General features: G+C 39.9%; 1 protein-coding gene across 3 annotated transcripts in view; it reads left to right on the forward strand.

Moving 5' to 3' along the window:
* The window catches only part of METTL16 (methyltransferase like 16), a 57,597-nt gene that overhangs the window by 10,201 nt on the left and 36,075 nt on the right, over positions 1 to 11,321 (forward strand). For all 3 annotated transcript variants that reach the window (XM_029928718.1, XM_029928720.1, XM_029928719.1), the window contains exon 3: positions 10,853 to 11,052. In XM_029928718.1, coding sequence (XP_029784578.1) covers positions 10,853 to 11,052 — 200 coding nt within the window. The remainder of the gene's footprint in view (positions 1 to 10,852; positions 11,053 to 11,321) is intronic.

The following is an 11,321-nucleotide window of genomic DNA, read 5'->3' on the forward strand; positions in this document are numbered from 1 at the left end:
ATCGAAGACAAGAGAGCATCAAATTGGAACACAGGGACTACTTAATATTAATAAAAGCAATAACTTTCATTGAAAGTTAAAAAAAAAAAAGATTAAAAAAATGAGTGTTACCCGGGTGGCTCAGTTGGTTAAGTGTCCAACTTCACCTCAGGTCATTATCTTACGGTTCATGGGTTCAAGCTCCACATTGGGCTCTGTGCTGACAGCTTAGAGCCTGGAGCCTGCTCTGGATTCTGTGTCTCCCTCTCTGTTCCTCCCCTGCTCGTTCTCTCTCTCTCTTTCTTTCTCTCTCTCAATAATAAATACACATTAAAAATTATTTTTGATAAAAGTTTAAAAAAATGAAGACTGTAGCAGTTTGAAAAATGTCACGGAAGTATCTTTTTTATTGAAAAGATGTTTAACATGGGGCACCTGGGTGACTCTGTCAATTGAGCATCCAATGCCGTTTCAGCTCAAGGCACGATCCCAGTGTTCATGAGATTAAGCCCCAATTTGGACTCCATGCTGAGCATGGACCCTGCTGGAGGTACTCATTCTTTCTCTCTTTCCCTCCCTCCCTCTCTCCCCCTCCCTCTCCCTCCCCCTGTCTATTCACAAGCCATGCGCTCTGTTTTTCTCTTTAAAAAAAAAAAAAGGAAAAATTAAAAAGTGTTTAACATAATTTGGAGACACTTTTCCTTGTATTTCTAACCAAGTAGACAAAAATAAACAGAGAAATGGCCTTAGGGGCTTTCACAAACGCTGTGAAACAATTAGATAAAAGTCCTTGAGTTGGGGGCACATTCTTCTGGCTCATCTCTAGACTATTGATCTCAGGGTCATGAGGTGAAGCCCCATGCTGGACATAGAGCTTACTTAAACCAAAAAACTTGTGTATATTTTTTTTCTTGAGGAGATAGGGTTCAAAGCTTTAGCCTATAATTTAGAACTTCACTTTTAAAAAGGATCATTGACCCAAAAAACTTTAAGTACTGCTGATAAGGAGTCTAAATATAATCAATAAATTTGATTTAATTGTATGTTTTGAAATTTTTGAAAAATACATTTTTTTATTTTTGAGAGTGCAAATGGGGGAGGGGTAGAGAGAGAGGGACAAAGGATCTGAAGTAGGCTCTGTGCTGACAGCAGTGAGCCCAATGTGGGGCTTGAACTCACCAACGTAAGATCATGACCTGAGCTGAAGTTGGACACTTAACCAACTGAGCCACCCAGGTGCCTCTGTTTTGAAATTTTTTTTAAATTTTTTCTTAATGTTTTATTTATTTTATTACAATGAGAGACATAGCATGAGGAGGGGGGTGCAGAGAGAGAAGGAGACACAGAACCAGAAGCAGGCTCCAGGCTCTGAGCTAGCCGTCAGCACAGAGCCCGACGCGGGGCTCGAACCCACGAACGTGAGATCTGGCCTGAGCTGAAGTCGGAGGCTTAACCGACTGAGCCACCCAGGCACCCCTGTTTTGAATTTTTTAACCTATAAACATGAATGCCCACTTTTAAAAATTTTATGTATTTAAGTAATCTCTACATCCCATGAAGAGCTCGACTCATGACCCCAAGATTAAGAGTTACTGACTGAGTCAGTGAGGCACCCCACATTTGCTCAGCGCTTCAGCAGGTGTGTGTGGAATTGAGAGAGAGAGATTTCTGAGTCAGTCATCCTAAGGACCAGTCTTGAGGGTGTCACTTAGCAGCTCTGAAGGTTTTAGATAATTAACTTTACTGAGACTGAATTTCCTCATCTAAAGAACACATGGAGGGGCACCTGGCTGGCTCAGTCGGCTAAGCATCCAGCTTCAGCTCAGGTTATGATCTCACGGTTTGTGGGTTCGAGCCCCACGTCAGGCTCTGTGCTGACAGCTAGCTCAGAACCTGGAGCTTGTCTTTGGATTCTGTGTCTCCCTCTCTCTGACCCTCCCCTGCTCATGCTGTCTGTCTCTCTCTCTCTCAAAAAAAAAGTTTAAAACAAAATAAAGAACACACGCATGAAAGGACATATTTTGGTACTTGTAGGGTTGGTGATCATGTTTAACCAACCGAGCCACCCAGGTGCCCCCAAAGGGTTAGTGAAATGAATGTAAAGTGACACATAGACACTTAACAAATGATAGGTACCCTTATTGCTATGCATGGTGTAATTGATAAGGTGACTAGGATTGCTTGTGTCATCTCCCTTTCTGTTTTTCTTCCCTGCATCCATCACTGCCTTATTGTAATCATGTCTGACCTTTGCAATGAGATTTTAGTTTGTACTTTTTCACAGTAACCAGCCCCATGGGGATATGCAACTGAGTTGAGCCCTGTCAGTTGAGTTTGGTTAGAATGTGACACTGAACTGATTTGTTTTTAAACCAGAGACCTAGCATTGAAGGTTTTGTCATACTTTATGACTGTACGTTTTTAACCCCTTGGTGAAGATCGAATGAATAGAAACCAGTGTTAGAAATTAGGTTGGGAGGCTTTAGCCTTTGTTGTTGTGTTACATGAGGTTCGGTCTCTACAGTGTTAGAAGGATGTTATTTTAACCGTGGATCCCAGAATGTATCCTTCCAAACTCCATCATTATATAATGATAATACTGTATTCCTCAGTAGCAGAGCAGGAGTCATTCTGGGGAAATCGGACATGGGCCTGTTGACAATAGGTTGTTTTGTGAAGCTGGATGTGTTAAACAAACAACAAAGGCTGACCGAATAAATTGCTAATTTCCATGTGTGAGCTAATTTTAGTTCTTGTGATCTCAGAAATGAGAATGAAAAAGATCTTTCCTGTGTTCAGGACTTTTAAATGTCCCAGGGTGCTACAGTGACCTAAATATTTAACCAGTAAAGCTGGATGACTAGACTTTGTCCTACAAAAGGATTTCTAACCCTCAAGTTAGTGTCTGTGTTTTCTTAGAAGTAAGAGAATAAACACTTGTCTTGCTAACAAAGTGTAAGAATCAGCTTTGTTGTTTTTTTCAGTTTCTTTAATTAGACTAACCTCTGCTTGATGACTTGTACATTTTGGTGATTAGGAGGTCGTTTATTAATAAATTATATGCTCCAGTCCATCAAGGTGAATATATGTATATTTTTTAATAACAAGAATTGTTGATATAAACAACAACTCTGTTTGAAGGCACTAATAAAACATTAATTATAATGCTGTTTCCCTCGCTCCGAGTGTTTCCTGAAGCTATGTAATTAATGCTTCAGCAGTAGTAGTCTCTTGGTGATTGCTGCCACCGTGGGAAATACTCCTGGCGTGGTTTCCAACAGACATGTCCCTCCTCCATTGAGAAGTATTCTGGAACCATGGACTTGTTTCCCTTTTTTTGAAAAGGGGATTTTGTTTTTTTATTTTTTATTAAAAAATGTTTTTACTGTTTATTTGTGTGTGGGAGAGAGGGAGAGAGAGAGCAAGCAAGCAGCAGAGGGACAAGAGAGAGACAGAGACACAGAATCCGAAGCAGTCTCCAGGCTCTGAGCTGTCTGCACAGAGCCCGACTCGGGGCTCAAACCCACAAACTGGGAGATCATAACCTGAGGTGAAGTCAAGATGCTCAACTGACTGAGCCACTCAGGCACCCCTGTTTTTTTTTTAATTATATAGACATTATAGAACCCTTAATGGAAAAAATTACAGAAATATATCCTTCCTAACTACATTTATGATGGTAATGTTGCAAACATAAAATAAAAGTCACAGTTCTTACACCCCCAGATGAAAGGACTTTATGTTCCTTTCTAAGTCTTTGTCCTTACCATATATAGTAATTTTTGTATTTGTAATTTTGATACAGATATGATAATTGGACTTTCTTTCTTATCCCGCACTTCACATTATAAGCATTTTGAATATAGTTAGAAAACACTACTATGAAGGTGACTTTATGTAAAATGTATTAGATAAAAGAAAAATATGACTCTAATCTTCTCACCCACCCATCATTCCCAAATCCAGAAATAGCTTTTACCCTTCCAGAGTTTTCTATGCATATACACACATGGGATCTTTTTTGTTTGGATTTTGTTTTTTTATAAAAGAATGTGATCATAATGTTGGATGCTTAACTGAGCCACCCAGGCAACCCTAAAAAATTTTTTTAATCAGTTGTGGATAACTATGAATTGGTGGAAAACACAACAAAAGACCATGGGTCTGCTTTTGGTTTTGCACAACAAATGTTGGTATTCATGATTCTATTACTATTATTATTACTGTATTTTAATCAGCTCTGTCCTTTGGATGGAATACCCTCCTCTCATCTCAGGAGCCTTAGTGTGGTTTTCTTTTTCCCTAATGACTTAATCTCTGTCACCTGGCTTCTTCTCTTTAACTTTTTAAAAATTTGAGATACCATTCACAAACTATAAAATGTATCATTAAAAAAATTTTTTTAATGTTTTATTTATTTTTGATACAGAGAGTCAGAGCATGAGAGAGAAGGGGCAGAGAGAGAAGGAGACACAGAACCAGAAGCAGGCTCCAGGCCCTGAGCTAGCTGTCAGCACAGAGCCTGACGCGGGGCTTGAACCCACGAACGTGAGATCTGACCTGAGCCAAAGCCGGAGGCTTAACCGACTGAGCCACCCAGGCGCCCCAATACTTCATCTTTAAAAGTATAGGGTGGGGTCCCCTGGGTGGTTCAGTCAGTTGAGCATCTGACTTCAACTCAGGTCATGATCATGCAGTTCGTGGGTTTGGCCCCATGTCAGGCTGGCTGCTGTCAGCGCCAGTCCTGCTTCCGATTCTGTGTCTCTCTCCCACTCGTACTCTCTCCCTCCCTCCCTCTCTCTCAAAAAAAGAAAACACCAAAAACCATTAACAGTATAAGGTAACCAAGTATCCCAGCTTTTTAAAAATAATTCCACTGTTTACAGTATGGGGTACAACCTGCCAGCCTGTGAGTGTGTAAGGCTTGCAGTTGTTCATTGTCCACATAGATTTTAAGAATCAGGGAAGTTTTATGTAAGATTATGGGTTGTTGGTTTCCTTTGAAAATTTTAGAGATCTGGCAAAACTGGACTGGCAGTGAGTTACTGGACATTAATTACCTGGAACTGTAAGGTGATCATAACCCTTTGAAGTGATCATTTGTGTCATCTGGTTTAATGCTGCTAAGAGTGTGGTTATTGGGGCGCCTGAGTGGCTCAGTTGGTTAAGTGTCCGGCTTCGGCTCAGGTGATGATCTCATGGTTTGTGAGTTCGAGCCCCACATTGGGCTCTGTGCTGACTGTTCAGAGCCTGGAGCCTGCTTCAGATTCTGTCTCGCCCCCTCTCTCTCTGACCCTCCGCTGCTTGTACTCTGTCTCTCTCTCTCTCTCTCTCTCTCTCAAAAATAAATAAACATTAAAAAAAAGTGTGGTTCTTGAACTAGCTGCTCAGCCACAACTATTTGTTACTGTCTACATAAGCACTTTGTGCTACATGTCTGTTCAGCAGACATTACTTAGGTTGAATGACTTCTTCAGTATACTGATTAACAGGCATGCACAAGTTGCATATCTTCTTAGGGACTGGCATTTTGAGTAGCACCTTGTAAATGAGTTTGTAATCCCTGATTTTCATAATTTTATTCAAAGTGCTGGTGCAAACTAAAACTCAGAAGTTGTAGGATAGTAATTATGTCAGGATGTCCTTCACTTCTGTTAATACTATTCAAGGTAATACTGTTCCATGTTTATTAAAAAAGTTTTATTAATGTTTATTTACTTTTGAGAGAGAGAGAGAGAGAGAGAGAGGACAAGGGTGAGGAGCAGAGAGAGGGAGACACAGAATCCAAAGCAGGCTTCATGCATTGAGCTGTCAGCACAGAGCCCGATGCAGGACTCGAACTCATATGATTCATGAGATCATGACCTGAGCTGAAGTTGGACTTAACCGACCCAGCCACCCAGATGCCCCGGTTCCAGGTATATATATTTTTTTTATTTTTTTTAATGTTTATTTGTTTTTGAGGCTGAGAGAGAGGGAGAGACAGAATCTGAAACAGGCTCTAGGCTCTGAGCTATCAGCACAGAGCCCAATGTGGGGCTCGAACCCACAAACCATGAGATCATGACCTGAGCTGAAGTTGGACGCTTAACCGACTGAGCCACCCAGGTGCCCCCCAGGTATATTTTATAAGGTATCTAGGCTATTAAGTTTCTTTGATGGAAAAATTTTGAAATTTTACATTTCAGATTTTAAGGCTTTGAACTATAGACATTATATTGGGATATAATTTGTGTGTTCAGCAGTGAAGCTTACTAGATTGGGCTGCTGTTATAAAGAATGTTAATGTGAATGTCTTTTCCATTTGTAAAAATATTTAAAAACGTTTTTTAAGGTTTATTTATCTTTGAGAGAGAGACAGAGCTCGAGAGTGGAGGGGCAGAGAGAGAGGGAGACACTTAATCTGAAGCAGGCTCCAGGCTGTGAGCTGCCAGCACAGAGATCACAAACTGAGATTCATGACCTGAGCCAAAATTGGACGCTTAACTGAGCCACGCAGGTGCCCCACCCATGTGTAAAAGTTTGATTCTCATTCCTCTGTCACTGGAGGAAATGGAGTTGGCCCATCTTTTCACACACTTGATGGATTTCACAGGAGTAAAATACAATATTATTAGAATTAAAAGTAAAGTTTTTATAAATTTAATACCCCTGTTTTTTTATGCTACATCATTTAACATGTTGATCCTGAGATTGTACTGCCTTTATTTGAAGAAATACAAAGGTAATGGAAGTTCTTTATTAATTAATTAATTTTTTTTTTTAAGTAATCTGTATATATCTGCACCCAGTTCAGGGCTTGAACTCACAGCCCTGAAATCAAGAGTTGCATGGTCTACTATCTGAGCCAGCCCAGAGCCCCCATATTTTTTTTAAATGTGAAAATTGCTTGAGGCAGTTGCTCTGTGATTGAGTGAAGCAGAAATGTGTTCATCATTGCTTGCTCATAGACTAATTCTCTTTTATCAGCCCCCAAAAAAGACAAAACTAATATATATCTATTTAGATGTCTAGGAATAGACTTAATCACCTTTCAATAAGCGTAATATATTTTAATGAGCTTTTTTATTGCTTGCATATATACAATAAACTTCTACTTCCACTGTTTTGTAAACCTGGTCTTTAAAAGCTCACCAATCCCCACATAAATGTGAAGGAGTAATTACTTTTGAAATTATTATCCTCCTGAGATGCCTCGCTGGCTCCGTCAGCAAAGTATGCAGACTTTTGATCTTCGGGTTGTCAGGTCGAGCCCTGAGTTGGGGTAGAGTTACTTTAAAGGCAGTGGGGGTGGAGTAGAAATGAACTATCCTCCCGACTTTGCCTCGAGCATTTTGTATTTCTGATGGTTCCTGCACAGTTGCTGCTGCTTCTCATTCAGTGCTTTTTATCCCACTTCAAAATTGATAGTGATCTAGTGTAAGGTAATACCTGCTGTTTTCTCTTTTACTTACAGTTGATGCATACTTTTGCTTCAATTTTTATTTTCAGTCTTTGATCACTATGTTTTTTTTGTTTTGTTTTTTATTTTTTTAAATATTTGTTTATTTTTGAGAGACAGAATATGAGAGGGGGAGGGGCAGAGAGAGGGAGACACAGAATCTGAAGCAGGCTCCAGGCTCCAAGCTGTCAGCAAAGAGCCTGATGCAGGGCTTGAACCCACAAACTTCGCAGCTCATGACCTGAGCTGAAGTCGGAAGCTTAACCAACTGAGCCACCCAGGAGCACCTGTTTTGTTTTGTTTTTAATGTTTGTGTATTTTTGAGAAAGAGATAGGGTGCAAGCTAGGGAAGGGTAGAGAGAGAGAGGGAGACCGAGCTATCAGTACAGAGCCTGACCCGGGGCTTGAACTCATGAACTGTGAGATAGTGGCCCGAGCTGAAGTCAGACGTTTAACCAAATGAGCCACTTGGGTGCCCCTGGATCACTATGTTTTAGCATAGCCTTTGTTCATAGCAATGCTTATTGGTTTTGTCTTTGTGATCTAACTTGAGAGTGTTATGATAGAGTTGGTCATTTACATTTATTTTATATTATGCTTTATTTTGATCACTTCTTTTTTTTTCTTTACCCTGTGTGATCTGGTTTTCATCTCCCTTTTCTTTACCACTTGATTTTATTTGATTAATTCTCTGAATTTTTCTAGTTTTTATATTCTTTTTTTTTTAAGTGTTTATTCTTAACTGTATATTTATATCCCTCTGTACTTAATCAGTTTTGGATGAAATCTTTTGACCCATGTTGAGGAAATAATGTACTTAATTACCTCTTCCTTTTTCATTTCTCCTTAATTTTAGTTGTGTGTACACTATTATGGTTTACAAACATTTATATCCTGTTGTGTAGCCACAGTTCACGGGTATTTTAATCTTAGTTCTCTAGTTAAAATAGCTTCACTGTGCACTGCTAGTCTTGCTATAGTTTGTTGGTTGAACTTTTCCATTAGGGATTTTTTTCTTTTTTTTTTTTTTCCACAAAGGGATCATGGAACTATGTTCCTTCAGTTCTTATATGCTCAAAAAGGTTTGTCTGTTACTATATTTGAAATGCTATTTTGTGGAATATAAAATTGTTGCATAATATTCCTTTTCTCTAAGGGCTTTGTAATCTGTGTCCTTTTGTTTTCTGCTGTTAAATGGAGCTGTTGTGTGAAGTCTGAAGCCAGTCCTTTTTTTTTCTTTTTTTTTAAGATATTATTTTGGGGCACCTGGGTGGTTCAGTCAGTTAAGCATCTGATTCTTGGTTTTGGCTTAGGTCATGATCTTTCAGTTTGTGAGTTTGAGCTCCTATCGGGCTCTGCGGAGTCAGTACAGAGTTTGCTTGGGATTCTCTCTCCTCTCTCTGCCCCTTCTGTGCTCTTGCTGCCCCCCACCGCCAAGTAAATAAACTTTTTTTAAAAAAAGGTTTTATTGTTTTAAAAAAAAAGTTTTTTTTAATTTTTTGAATGTTTTATTTATTTTTGAGACAGAGAGATTCAGAGCATGAGCGGGGAGGGGCAGAGAGAGGGAGACACAGAATTCGAAGCAGGCTCCAGACTCCGAGCTGTCAGCATAGAGCCCGATGTGGGGCTCGAACCCATGAACTGTGATATCATGACCTGAGCCGAAGTCGGAGGCCTAACCGACTGAGCCACCCAGGCGCCCCTTAAATATTTATTGAGAGAGAAAGAGACAGAAAGAGAAAACATGTAAGCAAGTGAGGGGCAGAGAGAGAGGAAGATAAAGGATCTGAAGCAGGCTCTGTACTGACAGCAGAGACACCAGTGTAGGGCTCAAACTCATGAACTGTGAGAAGTTGGATGCTTAACGGGCTGAGCCACCCAGGTGCCCCTATTTATTTATTTTTGAGAGAGGGAGAGAGAGAATCCCAAGCAGGCTTTGCACCCATAGCACGAAGCCTGACACAGGACTCAAACTCACAAACCATGAGATCATGACCTGACCCAAAACCAAGAGTCGGACTTTTAACCAACTAAGCCACTCAGACTAAAGATTTTACTTTTAAGTAATCTCTACGTCCAGTGTGGGCTTGAATTTAAGAATCCGTCAGGACGGGCGCCTGGGTGGCTCAGTCGATTAAGCGTCCAACTTCGGCTCAGGTGACGATCTCATGGTTTGTGGGTTCGAGCCCCACATTGGGCTCTGTGCTGACAGTTCAGAGCCTAGAGCCTGCTTTGGATTCTGTGTTTCCCTCTTTCTCTGCTCCTCCCCTGTTTACGCTTTCTCTCTCTCTCTCTCTCTCAAAAATAAATAAAACATTAAAAAAAAAAAGAATCCTGAGATCAAGAGTCACATGTTCCACCAACTGTACCAGCAAGCTGCTCCCTGAAGCCAGTTTTTCTTTTTACCCTGTTGCCCTTCTCCCCCTAGTAGGTGAAGATTTATCTTTTGCCAAAATGTAAAAAGGATTTTTTCTCTTAATCCTTAGAGTCTAATAACTTTTTTGATATATGTGTTGATATTGCTAATTCTGAATTGGTTTTTCTAAGGGCTCAGTGAATGTTCTTGTGGGGGTAGGGGCCTATCTTGAATAATTCAGGAACACCAATTAAGTATATGAGGAGTCTCTGTTATCTGCCTTTCCTGTATTTATTATTTTTTCTAATTAAAAAAATTTTTTTAATGTTTTTATTACTATTGAGACAGAAACAGAGCATGTAGGGGGGTGGGCAGAGAGAGAGGGAGACACAGAATGTCAAGCAGGCTCCAGGCTCTGAGCTGTCAGCACGGAGCCCGATGCAGGGCTCGAACTCACGAACCGTGAGATCATGACCTGAGCCGAAGTCAAGAGTTGGACACTCAGTTGACTGAGACACCCAGGCGCCCCTCTTATCCTCTTTTCATTATCAAGCAATTTATACTAATTTCTACTTTTAAATATGGTTTTCAAAAAGTGCTAATGTCAAATGATTTAATAATAATTAGACTAGGGTTTATACAATAGTGACTGCGTACTGGGGATGATGCTAACTACTTTTCTCAGATTATCTCACAGCAAAACTGTGATACAGGTGCTATTATCACCATTTTACAGCTGAGGAAACAGTCTCATAGAGGTGAAATAAATAACTTATCCAAAGTCAGGTAACTAAGTAAGGAGAGAATCAGGCAGGAATGGAACACAGGCGCTCTTGTCCTCCATGCTCCTTGTATAAAACTGCAGTGCTTTCGGTGGAAACTTAGTACTGCCTTTTATATACTGTGACTGCATTAAGCACTCATGTATATATGCCACTGTGCGAAATGTTCCACATTGCTGTTGATATGTGATCTAGAAAATTCAAATGAGTGTTTGGTATTGTGTGGCTGACATAGAGCTTGTATAGCATAGTGAATCTTACTAATCAGTTTTCTTTCTTTTTTCCATCCCTCAGTCTTAATTTTAAAGACCCTGAAGCAGTCAGAGCTCTGACTTGTACTCTTCTAAAGGAGGATTTTGGACTTTGTATTGATATTCCACTGGAAAGACTGATTCCTACAGTTCCCTTGAGACTCAACTATATTCATTGGGTAGAAGATCTGATTGGTCATCAGGACTCTGACAAAAGTACTCTACGAAGAGGAATTGACATAGGTATATATGGTTTTAGATTCTTTTTTAGTTAAACATAAGTTTCACAAAATTTGCAGTGTTAGTTTCTTTGTAAACTTCTCTTTTGGGTATTTGTGTGTGAAAGAAGCTGGCTATAGATATTACTGTTCTTATTTGCTACACTTGGGCTTTTCTGCCATTTCTTTTCTTTTTTTTTTTTTAATAGTTTATTGTCAAATTGGTTTCCATACAACACCCAGTGCTCTTCCCCACAAGTGCCCTCCTCCATCACCACCATCTCTTTTCCCCCC

The sequence above is a fragment of the Suricata suricatta genome, chromosome 17, assembly GCF_006229205.1.
Source record: "Suricata suricatta isolate VVHF042 chromosome 17, meerkat_22Aug2017_6uvM2_HiC, whole genome shotgun sequence".
In the NCBI taxonomy this organism is placed as follows: domain Eukaryota; kingdom Metazoa; phylum Chordata; class Mammalia; order Carnivora; family Herpestidae; genus Suricata; species Suricata suricatta.